At 51.6% G+C, this 15,227-nt stretch overlaps 1 protein-coding gene across 2 annotated transcripts in view; it reads left to right on the top strand.

Moving 5' to 3' along the window:
* LOC140189267 (pecanex-like protein 3) overlaps positions 1-15,227 on the top strand; it is a 122,196-nt gene that overhangs the window by 20,119 nt on the left and 86,850 nt on the right. For both annotated transcript variants that reach the window (XM_072245962.1, XM_072245961.1), the window contains exons 4-7: positions 4,569-4,608; positions 8,110-8,205; positions 10,476-11,762; positions 12,616-12,745. In XM_072245962.1, coding sequence (XP_072102063.1) covers positions 4,569-4,608; positions 8,110-8,205; positions 10,476-11,762; positions 12,616-12,745 — 1,553 coding nt within the window. The remainder of the gene's footprint in view (positions 1-4,568; positions 4,609-8,109; positions 8,206-10,475; positions 11,763-12,615; positions 12,746-15,227) is intronic.

The raw sequence follows: 15,227 nt of genomic DNA, 5'->3' as shown, positions 1-15,227 counted from the left end.
GCATGGTTAGAGCATTGGCTGATTGGTAGGAGGCAGCGAGTGGGAATAAAAGGATCCTTTTCTGGTTGAATGCCAGTGACTAGTGGTGTTCTGCAGGGGTTGGTGTTGGGACCGCTTTCTTTCTTTTTGTGCTGTATGTGAAGGATTTAGGTGATGGAGTAGATGGCTTTGTTACCAAGTTTGCAGATGATATGAAGAAGGGGCAGGTAATGTTAAGGAAATTAGTAGGATGCAGAAGGACTTAGGCAGATTAGGAGAATGGACAAGAAAGTGGCAAATGAAATACAGTGTTGGAAAATGCATGCTCATGCACTTTGGTATTAGAAGCAAATGTACGCATATTTTCTAAACGGGGAGAAAATCCAAAAATCTGAGATGCAAAGGGTTGGGAGTCTTTGTGCAGAACACCCTAAAGGTTAACTTGCAGGTCGAGTCGGTGGTGAGGAAGGCAAATGCCATGTTAGCATTCATTTCAAGAGATCTAGAATACAAGAGGGGGGATGTGATGCTGAGGCTTTATAAGGCACTGGTGAGGCCTCACCTTTAGTGTTGTGTTTTGGGCTCCTCATCTAAGGAAAGATGAGCTGGCATTGGAGAGGGTTCAGAGGAGGTTCACAAGGAAGGTTCCAGAAATGAAAGTGTAAGGGGGTTTCGATTTTTATGTTACTGCGGAGGCTAATTAAAATGGCGTTTTTGTTATGTTCATCTGTGGAATGCGGCTTTGTTGTGCTTTAACGCTGAGAAAGTTTGCACTGGCAGCTTATTGTGGTTTAGTGTGTGATAAGAGAGTGCTATTAACCAATTGGGATAGTTGTTATGGTTTTGGTGTATTTGAAGATACTGTATGCGCGGGGTTTTGGGGCAGAAGGCGGGAGAGCGACCCTGAGGGTGGCCAGGGGGGCTACATTGTGGGGGCTTTGTCCGGGATGCTTGAGTCTGTTGGTATGCTGTGTGGGTGCCCTGATTAAATCTGTAATGTGTGTCTCTGTGGGTTATTTGCTGTTGATTGCTGTATGCGTTGTGGGTGCGGTCTTCGTTCGAGTTCAGACTAGCATTGACGAGTTAGAGGTGGCACTCGGGGCTGTCCATGCAGTTGGGAGAGAGAGGAAAGAGTGGTCTGATTTGGAGGTAGAGTCTGCGAATAAATGTTCTAGCTCTGGCAGGCTCCGCCTGGCACTGGGGATAGTGTCCACCCCAGGAGGGGCGGAGACGTGTGAGACGTGGGCGGAGCGGATCTCTCAGTTGTTAGATGAGTGGCAGTGCTTGGTTGAGGGAGAGCGACAGGGATTGGTTGAAAGTTTGAGTAGGCGGGCTGGTGACGGTGTTAGAGCTGTCAGGTTCACTTACACCGTAGTGACAGCTGTCAGTTATTTGAAAGAGGGGGGAAAGTTTTCAGTGTGTCTTCTCTGGCGAGGAGGGCGGCTAAATTGCTTGTAGTGCCAGGGGGATCATTTCAGGGGATCAGTTGTTCAGCTGATCAGAGAGGTGTCGGGAAACTTAGTGGAGGCCCAGTGGGGGTACGGCCTGCGGTCTCTGGGGAAACACGTTCCTAGCAATGTAACACTGAACTTCCGCAAGGAAAAGACCCTATTCCTGAAGGCTTAGAGGGGCCACGCCCCAGGATGTCGCTATGGATAGAGAGAAGCGATGCTAAAGCTATCCTCGACCCCGGCGCACAGATCAAGTTGTTGGACAGTTCGTTTTACAACCGGTGTCTGAAGCATTTACCCTTGACAACCGCAAGGGCACTGGAGACTTTGGGTACTAGTGGTAGTAGTTATCCAGAAGACGATGATTGGTTAATGACCCTGGAGTTCATGGGGGCATTGTCTGGGCACCCAGCGTGTCGAGTTGCTTCTGAGGACGTGTGTAGCAGCCTTGAGCCGGTACCGAATTTAAACGAGACCCAGCGGTGGTACGGCTTGGGGAAAGTAGCTGAGGATGAGACCCTCTCAGTAGATGCTCCGAACCACCACGAGGGAGGGGAGTTGACCGCTGAAGACACCTCAGTGAGAAAGAGGTCGCGGCAACTAGACCCTGGCGGCGTGGAAGATGAAGGCAGCGTGTGTGTGGATGATGCGACGTGGTTTAATGTGCTGCATCTGAGGGGTGGATGTTGCCAGATCGTGAGGAGTGCGGCTGTTGAGCCGAAGATGGCCTTTATTAGTTCCCTAGGATTCTCCCGATCCGAAAAGATGCCCAAGGGCATATCCGGAGCCCCTGCATCCTTCCCGCGGGGCATGAGGAAAACCGTGGGGGAAGTGAAGGTGTGTGGAGTTTTGACGTATGTGGATGACCGCCTAGAGCTTGGATTCGCCTTGGGGGACTATGAGGCGAGACGAGTGGCTGAGCCCGGGCGACCGAAGCGAAGTGTCAAATGTGGAGGAGTTTTTGGCCGGAGGAGTTTGGTGCAATGTGAGGAAAATGACCCGACATACCAGTTGAACTTCCTGGTATTGGGACAGACGGTGGTGGACCGGGGGATGGAAACCCAGGTCATCAATCTGAATGAGACACAGGGAAGAGAGGGGATTTGCACCGCACTGCGGTCATATACTGACGAATTAATCCAGCGAGAAGAAACAATGACCCACCTTCGAAGGCATCAGCAGAAACTCAAGACGTCCATTCAGAACAGATTGGAAGATTTACAAGTTGGGGAAGATCAAGGAAGTGTTCTGACTAAGGTCAACAGAAAACCGAGAGCCCAGGGAGGGGAGTTTGACTACACTCCCGAGGAGGTAAAGAAATGGAGGACCGATCTCGGAAAAGGGAGGCGGACGCTTGAAAAGAACCTGAAGATGACTATCGCGAGTTTAAATGAAGTGGAAAAACTGAAAGTTGACCTGGAAGACGCCCTCAGGAAGAAACAACCGGAGGCTGAACATCCTTTAACTGCTGCTTTTCAAGTCAGGGTGGAAGAAGCTGGTGGGGTAACTGCGTCCCAGATTGAGATGGCCAGGAACCCTGAGTCAGAACTGCTGAGGCTGTGGCGAGAGTTGAAGGAGTCCCCGAAGAAGCTGACGTCTCGACTGCAGGAGGCTGAAGGGGTAGCCCCAGCTAAATGTTTCAGTTTGGAGAAACTCAAACAGCAGCTACCGATCGAAGGAATGAGGAAGAATACGGATTCGAAGGATGATGTGCTGCACATGTGGTACATGCTGCCTTTCGCTAACTTCCCCGTGATTGAGGAAGAGACCTTTGGCCCTTCTCCCACTGAGTCAGGTGTAGTGGGGAGGGCTAGCTGTGGGCAGTCTGAGTTACGGCAGGATCAGGAAGGAGGAGAGGCGGGGCCCCGGCCACGGGACAGGGGGCTCCGAGCTGTAGTGGTGGCCTGAGTGAGAGAGGAGTTGGCAAGCAGGCCCGAGGTATCCCTAGTAGTGTCTGAGCCTTGTGGGTTTAGGTGAGGGGGTACGGAGGTCTCAGAGGGTTAAGAAGCTCCCAGATAGGTTGGCCTATTTAGCGCCCGTGGGACGGGAGTAAGGTCTACTGTTTGGGGAGCACTGTCACTGTGTGTATCTGTGTATGTGTGTGTTGTGTGTCTGTAGGACTGGGTGGCGAGTTATTTAGAAGTCATGAGGACATGACTTTATTTGGTGGGGGGAGAGTGTAAGGGGGTTTCGATTTTTATGTTACTGCGGAGGCTAATTAAAATGGCGTTTTTGTTATGTTCATCTGTGGAATGCGGCTTTGTTGTGCTTTAACGCTGAGAAAGTTTGCACTAGCAGCTTGTTGTGGTTTAGAGGGTGATAAGAAAGTGCTATTAACCAATTGGGATAGTTGTTATGGTTTTGGTGTATTTGAAGATACTGTATGCGCGGGGTTTTGGGGCAGAAGGCGGGAGAGCGACCCTGAGGGTGGCCAGGGGGGCTACAAAAGGTTTATCAGACGAAGAAAGTTTGATATCTCTGGGTCTGTACTCACTGGAATTTAGAAGGATTTGGGGGGGGGGGGAGATCTCATTGAAACCTTTTGAATGTTGAAAGGCCTAGAGAGGGTAGATGTGGAAAAGATGTTTCCCATGATGGGAGAGTCTAGGACAAGAGGGCACAGCCTCAGGATAGAGGAGCATCCATTTAAAAACAGATATGGAGCAATTTATTCAGCCGAGGGTGGTGAATTTGTGGGATTTGTTACCATGGCAACTGTGGAGGCCAGGTCGTTGGATGTATTTAAGGCAGAGCATCATTGGTTCTTGATTGGACATGGTATCAAAGTTTATGGGGAGAAGGCTGGGGAGTGGGGCTGGGGAGGGGGAAAAAAAGGATTGAATGGCAGAGCAGACTCGATGAGCCCAGTGGTCTAATTCTGCTCCTACGTCTTATGGTCTTATCGCTGGTGCTGTGATAGATTTCGCTAACCACTATGTTACCGTGCTGCCCATATTGGCGTCTGGGACACAGTTGCGCAGGACAGAATTCCAAATGCAGAGAATGCGGGCTGACAAGTGACAACTGAAATGTTATTGGGGGAGATGACCCCCAAGACCTGAAACACAACCAGAAAGAAAATCAAACTGACTGTTCGGGTTTAATTTTTTAAAAAAAACTTCCCTTCTTTCACCCTAGGAACTGCTGACCCACCTGGAGGACCATGGTGCTTCTAAAGGTAGGCCGTGTCTTCATTCGAGTCACTAAAGGGGTCCTGGGGCTGGCTGAACCTGGTCCTCCACAAGGGATAGTGGTTTTCTGATTGTCAGAATCGGAATCTGATTCATCATTAATATCACTGACGTATGTTGAGAAATTTGTTGTTTTGCAGCACAATGATAAATATCTGTAGTACAAAAAGAAAGCTAAAAATAGTGAGGTATTGTTCATGAGTTGGCTCGTTGTCTGTATAGCAATTAGATGGTGGAGAGGGAGAAGCTTTTCCGGAGTGATTGAGTGTGTGCCTCTTCCTTGAAGGTAGCAATAAGAAGATTAGATTAGATTATGAGGACACTCAGTCCTCTTTTATTGTCATTTAGTAATGCATGCATTAAGAAATGATACAATGTTCCTCCAGAATGATATCACAGAAACACAAGACTAAAAAAACTGACAAAAACCACATAGTTATAACATATAGTTACAACAGTGCAAAGCAATACCGTAATTTGATAAAGAACAGACCATGGGCACGGTGAAAAAAAAAGTCTCTCGAAACTCCCGTCATCTCACGCAGTTGGTGGAAGGAAGAGAAACTCTCTTCCTGCCATGAGCTTCCAGCGCCGCAAACTTGCCGATGCAGTACCCTGGAAGCACCCGGCCACAGCCGATTCTTGAGTCCGTCCAAAAACTTCGAGCCTCCGACACTGAGCACCATCTCTGCCGAGTGCTTTGACCCCGGCCCTGGCAACAGACAGTAGGCAAAGCCGAGTATTTGGGGCCTTCCCCTCCGGAGATTCTGGGTTGCACAGTAGCAGCGGCAGCGAAGCAGGCATTCCAGAAGTTTCTCCAGATGTTCCTCCATGCTTCTCACGGCTGTCTCCATCAAATCAGGATTGTGCACGGCCCCCATTTAACAAATACGATATCATTTCGGAGCAGCCGCGCGCACTGCGTCGCGCCGCCATCTTCTCCTCCCCTCTTCCCCCTCCTCAGAGGGCATGTCCTGGGTGATGGAGGTCCCTAATGATGGATGCCGCCTTTTAAGGCTGTCCTCGAAGGTGGGGAAGGTAGCGCCCATGATGGAGCTGGCTGAATTTACACCCCCCTGCGGCTTCTTCCGACCCTGTGTAGTGGCCCCTCCACGCCAGACGGTGATGCAACCAGTCAGAATGTTACATCTGGAGTCTTCGGTGACATGCCAAATCTCCTTAAACTCCTAATGAATTATAGCTGTCTTTACTTAAATATATGACTAGTTGAGGGTTTTGTCCCAGCACAGGGCCACCAACCGCTGCCAGGTTGCAGTCTTTCCAAGGGGACGGGCAACCGATGCCTCAACCTAATTGCCTCTCGTAGGCATCGTGATACACGCAGTGCCACTTGATCACCTGCATTTTATCTAATCAGCCAATCATGTGGCAGCAATTCAATCAAACTCGAATCAAGTTTAATTATCGTACATAGACACAGCAGAAGGAAACAGAGTTCCTCTGGGGCCAAGGTGCGAAGCATACACGGCACTGTCAAGGTAGCAAGCCAAAAGTAAATAGTCTTGCAAAAAAAAAACACAATGGTCCAAGACCCTGAGGGACATGTCCCACAATTGATGGTACAGTCTCCTGGCAGTGTGCAGATGCAGGCCGATCCGGCCTGTCATTGCACTGCTTGAACACGGGAGGGCAGCACTGACAGGAGAGACCAGCCCCTAGCCGAGTGCGGGGTGGCACCACGCAATGTATACGAGCATGCAGTCGTGGTCAAGAGGTTCAGTTGTGATTCTGAATGGGGAAGAAATGTGATCTGGGTGACTTTGACAGTGGAATGATTGTTGGTGCCAGACCGGGTGGGATGAGTATCTTAGAAACTGTTGATCTCCTGGGATTTTCGCACACAAGTGTCTAGAGTTTACAGAGAATGGTGTGAAAGAAAAACATCCAGAGAGTGGCAGTTCTGTGGGTGAAAACGCCTTGTTAATGAGAGAGGTCAGAGGAGAAAGGCCAGACTGATGCAAGCTGACAGGAAGGCGACAGTAACTCAAATAACCACACGTGCAGAGGAGCATCTCTGAACCCAAAACGTGTTGAAGCTTGAAGCGGATGGGCTACAGCAGCAGCATACCATGAATGTGCCCTGAATGTCCACTTTATTAGGTATAGGAGGTGGCCACTGTAGAATTAACATGTATTTCACAGGAGCGAAACAATGAGGTTTATTATGACTGGCATGCATCGTGGACTTTGTTTTGTGGCAACAGATTTGCGGCATTGGCAATGGGTAGAGGGTAGTGAACGGAGAAGTAATGGAAATGAATTGTGTGTGGGTTGGTGGGTTATTGGTCAGTGGGAGAATCTGGTGTTGGGGGGTACTGATGAGAATATGGAGAAAACATTAAAAAATGGGATTAATATAGGACTGGTATAAATAGGTCAGTATGGAGTCAATGATAGACCAAAAGGTCTATCTAAGATAGTGTGGAATATCTGACCCAGGTCCATTTCTTGTAAGCACCTTGCAATGAACCCAGATGCATTTTATGGGTCCCACTGGACAACAAAGATTTTGCTTCCTGAATACTTTTGGTTGTATCTTATGGGTTTTGGGCTGCTGATGATCAAAATTACCATGAAATCTCCCTATCGCACACCTTTTTTAAAAAAAAATCTATATTTGTTATTTCAGTTCATTATTCAAGTCAGAATAATTGATGCCAAGATTAAGGAAGGCATTTTTGATGGTCCACAAATCACACAGGTCATCAATGATAGGCAATTCAAAGAGCTTCTAGAGGGACCGGAGAAAATCGCATGGAAGGCGTTCAAGGATGTTGTTAAAAATTTTCGTGGCAACTACAGAGCATCAAACTGGTTGATAAGAATACAAAACTGTGAAATGCAACATGTCACTAAAGATTCATTTTCTGCCTTCCAATTTAGACTTTCTTCCTGCCAAACTTGGCACTGTCAGTGACGAGCATGGTGAGAGGTTTCACCAGGATGTTGTAGTCAAATTCAGTGCTGGCTGATTATTGTTGGACACTTGAGTGAAAAGCCTCAGACACTGACTACAAATGAAAATCATCAACAAAACATTTTTAGCTTAGTTGAACTATTGCAAAGTGTCAGCATCACCATGCAATTAAATGCATTACATCCAATAAAAGTTAATTTCTTGTTTCTCCAAATTCCTACATGATACAAGTGGTCTGAAATTATATTTGTGTTCAGCTTCAAGCGGTCTATCATAAATTTAAAAAAAAAGAATTTCTGAGGAAGCAACGCTTTTGGGAAAAATTTGTTGTCCAGTGTTAGCGCGAGAGGAACACTGACGTGCAGCCCACTGCCTTAGCCGTGTTGAGGTAAACTTCTTTGCTTGAGAGTAGGCTTCATTCAGTTCTCTGCCGTTGCCACTCAGGTACCCCCTGTGTGCTTGGGGCAGGCTCCTCTGGGGTTTGTTTTACGTCTGTCCTTGACCCTGCTCTTCCCTGCTCACCGACTCCCGTTTCCTGTGTTTCCAACAGGTATTAGAGATCTGGTCCGTGAACAGGGCAGCAAAAACGTCATTGTCACTTCGGCCGACAGGGAGTTACTGAAGCTGAACGCGGTGGACGCGGCAGGTGAGCCAGCCCCGCCGCTTGCCCGTTGCCGACCGGGTTTGCTCCAGCTGTGTTGGCCGTTGTGGGGGGGGGGGGGAGGGTCTGTCCTGGGTTGAATGACGGTGTATTTGGGTGGGTGGGAGGGAGGGGCGGGGGCTTGTTTTTGCTGCTGTTTCCGCTGCTTGTTGTGCTTTTGTGTTGCTCTGCCGAGCATTGTGGGTGCAGGATGTTGGGCAACACTTGCGGGCTGCCCCCCCCTCCCCCCCAGCGCACCCTCGGGTGTGTGGGCTGTGAGTGCAAATGACACACTTGATTAACTGGTTCAATGTACACGTGATAAATGAACTTGAGTCTTGAGTCTCCCCTACTGGACGTAACACACTGGAGCAGAATTAGAACATTCAGCTCGGCCCATCAGTCCTGCTCCGCACTTACACTTCCTCCCTTACCACCATTCAGGGCCCCAGACAGTCACTTCACCTGTGAGTCGGCTGGGGTGATATACTGCATCCGGTGCTCCCGATGTGGCCTTCTATATATTGGCGAGACCCGACGCAGACTGGGAGACCACTTTGCTGAACACCTATGCTCTGTCCGCCAGAGAAAGCAGAATATCCCAGTGGCCACACATTTTAATTCCACATCCCATTCCCATTCTGACATGTCTATCCACGGCCTCCTCTACTGTCAAGATGAAGCCACACTCAGGTTGAAGGAACAACACCTTATATTCCGTCTGGGTAGCCTCCAACCTGATGGCATGAACATCGACTTCTCTAACTTCCGCTAATGCCCCACCTCCTCCTCGTACCCCATCTGTTATTTATTTATATACACACATTCTTTCTCTCTCTCTCCTTTTTCTCCCTCTGTCCCTCTCACTATACCCCTTGCCCATCCTCTGGGCTTCCCCCCTCCCCCTTTTCCTTCTCCCTGGGCCTCCTGTCCCATGATCCTCTCATATCACTTTTGCCAATCACCTGTCCAGATCTTGGCTCCATCCCTCCCCCTCCTGTCTTCTATCATTTTGGATATCCCCCTCCCCCTCCCACTTTCAAATCTCTTACTATCTCTTCCTTCAGTTAGTCCTGATGAAGGGTCTTGGCCTGAAACGTCGACTGTACCTCTTCCTGGAGATGCTGCCTGGCCTGCTGCGTTCACCAGTAACTTTGATGTGTGTGGCTGGTTTTATTTTCCCTCTCAATCCCTTTGCCTTAAATCAAGAACGTGTCAACCTCCGCTTTAAATATTCCCAATGTCTTGGCTTCCACAGCCGTCTATGGCAATGAATTCCACAGGTTCGCCACCCTCTGGCTAAAGAAATCCCACCTCATCTCCGTCCTTGTACTCAGAGACTGTGCCTAGACTCCCCACTATAGGAAACATCCTTTCCACATCCACTCTCTCTAGGCTTTCCAGTATTTGATAGGTTTTAATGAGATCCCCTCTCATTGCAAGTGAGTACATACCCAGAGCTGTCAAATTCCCCTCGTATGTTAACCCTTTCATTCCTGGGAGGACTCTAGTAAACCTCCTCTGGACACTCTCCAATGCCAGCAAGTTCCCCCTTAGATTGGGAGCCCAAAAGACACAAAAGTGTCTGCGGATGTCCGAAACCTGGAGACAGAGAGGTTGCTGCCCTTCCTACAGCGAGAGGGGACAGCAGCAAAATAAAACAATTGGCTGATTGCGATGTTAAAAGTCTGCCACGTCACTTTTATGTGCGGCGCGTGGCCAAGTGGTTAGGGCGTTGGGCTCACGATCTGAAGGTCGTGGGTTCGAGTCTCGGCCAAGGCAGCGTGTTGTGTCGTTGAGCAAGGCACTTAACCACACACTGCTCCAGTCCACCCAGCTGATCCGGGGGGGCGGGGGAGTCTCGTACTCTTAGTCGCTTCACGCCACGGAAACCAGCATAAACACTGGCCCTGATGGGCCATAAGGCTCGGGACAGACTTTAACTTTAGCTTTAATGTCACTTTTATACCGAGTTCTCAGATTCAAAAATCGGCAGCAAACTCTCCCCCACCATCGAGAGAAAGAGAGATCTGAGTAACAGAGGCCTGCGGCAGCCGATCGGCTGTTTGCAATGTTCAGTTTCTCCTGCAGCGTGACAGCCGGCAGCACCGACATGGAATTGGCTTGTCCACAGGGCTGCAGCGCCTCAGAACCCTGAAGTTGTACGACTTGCAGGCCAATTCCTTGGGATATCAAGAAACGGCCGGTCGGTGTAAATGAAAATAACCTGATCGGGAGACTGTCGAACTCTTCTCTTGGTTTCCTTGTCGTTTCAGACGCGCAGACGACCAAGGAGTGCCTGATGCTGCCCGAGGCCTGCCAGCTGGACACGTGCCCTGTGGCCAAAAGGCTGCCGCCACTACCCACCCAGACGGTGCTGCCTTTCCGCGCCGGACTGGAGCCTGCCCCGTCGCCCCCGCCACCTCTGACCCCAGCGCCGGCCGGCCCCCCCCAGCGGCCGGCCACCCAGCCTTGCGGCCTCCCCACTCTGCCCTTCGGACTGCTCGACCAGCTGGGGGGCTGGCGCCCCGGCGAGCCCCAGAGCCTGTGCGAGGCCCTGCTGGGCCCTCTGCTGCAGCGGCGGCTCGGGGCCGAGGACGACGAGACGGGGGAGGGCGGCCCGGAGACCCGGAGCCCCGCCAAGGCGGCGGGCTCCACTGACAGCTGCCTCAGCGCTGCCGGCCGGGAGTCACCTGGCACCGTCAGCGGCAGCTACCGCAGCGAGAAGACCGGCTCCACTCGCCTGGAGAGCCCCTCCCCGGCGGCGCCCGGGCCCGAGGGGGCTGGCGGGGGAGAGGCCGGTGCGCCCCGGGTCCTGGCCGGGAAGGTGGGAAGCGACACTGACCTGTCTGACAGCGAGCTGGCCCCCACGCCCGATCCCGGAGAGACCACCATCGCCGCCTTGCCCTTCCCTGGGACACTGGACCCTCTCACCACCTGGCTGGAGGGCAGGCTGTCCCCGTCACTCCCCCTGCAGGACGCCGAGCAGTCAGTGAGGCCCAAGGACCTGCGGCTGGTGAGGCGGCGGGGCCCGGCCGGGAAGAAGCCCAGCGGCAGGAGGAGGAGGGGCAGGGTCGGGGTGTTTGAGCGCGGCCCCCCGCCCCGCTCTTTCGCCGGGGGCTCCTCGGAGGACGAGGACTCGAGCGAGCCCAGTGACGCTTCCAGCCTGCGCTCCCAACCCCGCTACAGCAGCTCGTCCAGCTCCTCCAGCGCCACCTCCCCTTCTTGCTCCCCACCCGCCGCTGGCACCGCCGCCCGCCGCAGGAGCCGGCGCCCCGAGCGTGAGCCCACCCCTATGCCCTCGCCGCTGGCCCGCACCTCCGGGGCGAACCTCGGTGGGGCGGGGGGAGGGGGAGGAGGAGGGGGAGGGGCTGTTGAGCAGCTGTCCGGCAGCGCCCGCGCCCTGACTGCCTCCAAGTCGGACCTGGAGGCGCGGGAGGGCGAGCCGAGAGGCCGAGAGCGCCTCGCCCAGCGGCTGGAGTCCGTCGGCAGCTCCTGGGGACACTCCGTCAGCCCGGCCAGCTGGGCGGCCGCCCTCACCAGCGAGGGGGCCGTCGGAGGAGGTAGGTCAACAGGAGGGCCGGGGTTCCGCGGTGTCCAGTGACGGGGATGGGTGGGTGGTGTGCCTCAGTCTCAGTGGGAATAGTGGTCGGTGCTTTCGACAGGGTGAGGGGATGCAGTGTCCGGTGACGGGGATGGTGGATGGAATGAGAGATGGGGAGGGAGAGAGAGATATTTAAGGGAAACCTGAGGGGGAACCTCTTCACTCAGACTGCGTGTGGAACAAGCTACCAGCGCAAGGGCTGGATACGGGTCCGATTCCAACACTTAAGAGAAATTAGGATAGGGAAGGAGGGAACGTCGACTCAGACCATGAGAGGCCTGCGTTGGGCATTTTCATGCCTTACAAGGCGCGGTGTTGAAAGTCTGTGTGGGGCGCCACTCCTCACACAGACACTAGAGCAATGTGTGGTTAAGCGCCTTGCTCAAGGACACAAACACGCTGTCACAGCTGAGGCTCGAACTAGTGACCTTCAGATCACTAGACAAACGCCTTAACCTCTCGGCCACGTGCCCAGCACAAGATTGGATAAGAAATTAGGTTAAGTATGTGGATAGGAGGGGTGTGAGGGGCTGTGGTCCGGGAACAGGTCGAAGGAAAGGATCCTGTGCTGTCGTTCTTGATGGTTCTGTAACACAGAAACATGAGGAGCTTGCAGGAGCACAGCATTGTGGGAGTGGGACTGCCGAAATGTCAGAGGGCCATTGTTGACCAAACTCAGGACGTGACCGATGAGAAGTTTTAACGGCGGCCGTGTCTGCCTCCTGCAGTGGGCAGAGGGTAGGGTGGGTTGTTCGGGCGGTTTGGGGGGGTCAATCTGCACGTGGTGACGGCTTGCAACCCTTGGCTTTCAGCCCCCGTCCCCGACGATGTGGGAAAGCGGGAGCTCAGCAGCAGCATCAAACGGACGCAGGCGATGAGGCGGCGGCACAACGCTGGCAGCAACCCCACGCCTCCACCGTCCATCATGGGCTCCCCGCCGAGGTATGGCGCCCTGTGGCGGTTCGGGGAGGGGCCTGTGGTCACAGAGGGTGACGCAGAGCGAGCGGCACTGTGGGGGCAAAGTGCAGGGGGTGCTGGGAGCACGTGTTAGAATCTGGAGCGAAGGAGGAATAGCCGATCAAGTATTGCACACTCTTTCATTGGGACTTGCAGCTACCGATTAAGGAAACTTCCCTGAACACACTTAGAAACATAGAAAATAGGTGCAGGAGTAGGCCATTCGGACCTTCGAGCCTGCACCGCCATTCAGTATGATCATGGCTGATCATCCAACTCAGAACCCTGTACCTGCCTTCCCTCCATACCCCCTGATCCCTTTAGCCACAAGGGCCATATCTAACTCCCTCTTAAATATAGCCAATGAACTGGCCTCAACTGTTTCCTGTGGCAGAGAATTCCACAGATTCACCACTCTCTGTGTGAAGAAGTTTTTCCTCATCTCGGTCCTAAAAGGCTTCCCCTTTATCCTCAAACTGTGACCCCTCGTTCTGGACTTCCCCAACATCGGGAACAATCTTCCTGCACCTAGCCTGTCTAATCCCTTTAGAATTTTATACGTTTCAATCCGATCCCCCCTCAATCTTCTAAATTCCAGAGAGTATAAGCCTAGTTCATCCAGTCTTTCATCATATGAAAGTCCTGCCATCCCAGGAATCAATCTGGTGAACCTTCTTTGTACTCCCTCTATGGCAAGGATGTCTTTCCTGAGAATAGGGGACCAAAACTGCATACAATACTCCAGGTGTGGTCTCACCAAGGCCTTGTACAACTGCAGAAGTACCAACCTGCTCCTGTACCTGAATCTTCTTGCTATGAATGCCAGCATACCATTCACCTTTTTCAGCGCCTGCTGTACCTGCATGCCCACTTTCAATGACTGGTGTACAATGACACCCAGGTCTTGTTGCACCTCCCCTTTTCCTAATGACCACCACTCAGATAATCTGTATTCTTGTTCTTGCCATCAAAGTGGATAACCTCACAGTTATCCACATTAAATTGCATCTGCCATGACTTTGCCCACTCACCTAACCTATCCAAGTCACCCTGCATCCTCTTAGCATCCTCCTGACAGCTAACACTGCCACCCAGCTTCGTGTCATCTGCAAACTTGGAGATACTGCATTTAATTCCCTTGTCTAAGTCTAAGTCTTGTCACTGCCTGCCATTCTGAAAAGGTCCCGTTTATTTCCACTCTTTACTTCCTGTCTGCCAACCAATTCTGTATCCACATCAGTACCATACCCCCAATACCATGTGCTTTAAGTTTGCACACTAATCTCCTGTGTGGGACCTTGTCAAAAGCCTTTTGAAAATCCTAATATACCACATCCACTGGTTCTCCCCAATCCACTCTACTAGTTAACATCCTTAAAAAATTCTATGAGATTCGTCAGACATGATTTTCCTTTCACAAATCCATGCTGACTTTGACAAACTGTTTCCCATCCAGCCGTTTTACAGTATGGGAGTCCCAGTCAATATGTGGAAAGTTAAACTCACCTACTATCACAACCTTGTGCTTCTTGCAATCTCTCTGCAAATTTGTTCCTCTCAGTCCCATGGACTGATGGGTGGTCTATAATATAGCCCTATTAACGTAGTCGTATCTCTCTTATTCCTTAGTTCTACCCATAAAACCTCACTAGATTAATTCTCTAGTCTGTCCTGACTGAGCACTGCCAAGACACTATCCCTGACGAGTAACGCCACCCATCCCCCTTTAATCCCTCCCGCTCTGAGGCAACCAAACCCCAGAATATTGAGCTGCCAGTCCTGCCCCTCCTGTAGCCAGGTCTCGCTAATGGCTACAATGCCACAAATCCACACGCTGATCCATGCCGAGCTCGTCTGTGTTTCCTGAGATATTTCTTGCATTGAAATATACGCAACTCAGGGCATTAGTCGCACCACGCTCAACTTTTTGATTCCTGGTGTTGTCTGAGGTCTTAAGGACATGTGTCTCCACAAGCACTCCACTATCTGTTCTGGCTCTGATTCCCAGCCCTCTGCAACTGTAGTTTAACCCCACCCCCAGTGCTGCATGAACAAACCTTCCCGCTAGGATATTAGTCCCCTTCCGGTTCAGGTGCAAACTGACCCTTCTGTGCAGGTCCCAACTTCCCTGGAAGAGAGCCCAATGATCCAAAAATCTGAAGCCCTCCCTCCTAAAGCAACTCCTTAGCCATGTGTAAAACTGTATGATTTTCCTACTTTTGGTCTCACTAGCATGTGGCACGGGTAGCAATCTTGAGATCAAAGCCCTGGAGGTCCCATCCTTTAAATTACCTCCTTGAGCTTATTTTGCAGAACCCTGTCCCTCTTCCTGACTCTGTCATCGGCACCAATATGGACCCTGACCTCTGGCTGCTCATCCTCCCACTTAAAGAACGTGAGATGCTTCCCGGGCGCCAGGGTCTGGGAGAACATACCACCCAGAAGCTCCTGTCTGTTTCCCCTAACC

Source organism: Mobula birostris, chromosome 28 (assembly GCF_030028105.1).
Source record: "Mobula birostris isolate sMobBir1 chromosome 28, sMobBir1.hap1, whole genome shotgun sequence".
In the NCBI taxonomy this organism is placed as follows: Eukaryota; Metazoa; Chordata; class Chondrichthyes; order Myliobatiformes; family Myliobatidae; genus Mobula; species Mobula birostris.
Note: the sequence above shows the minus strand (reverse complement) of the source record. Positions and strands in the feature narration are given on the sequence as shown.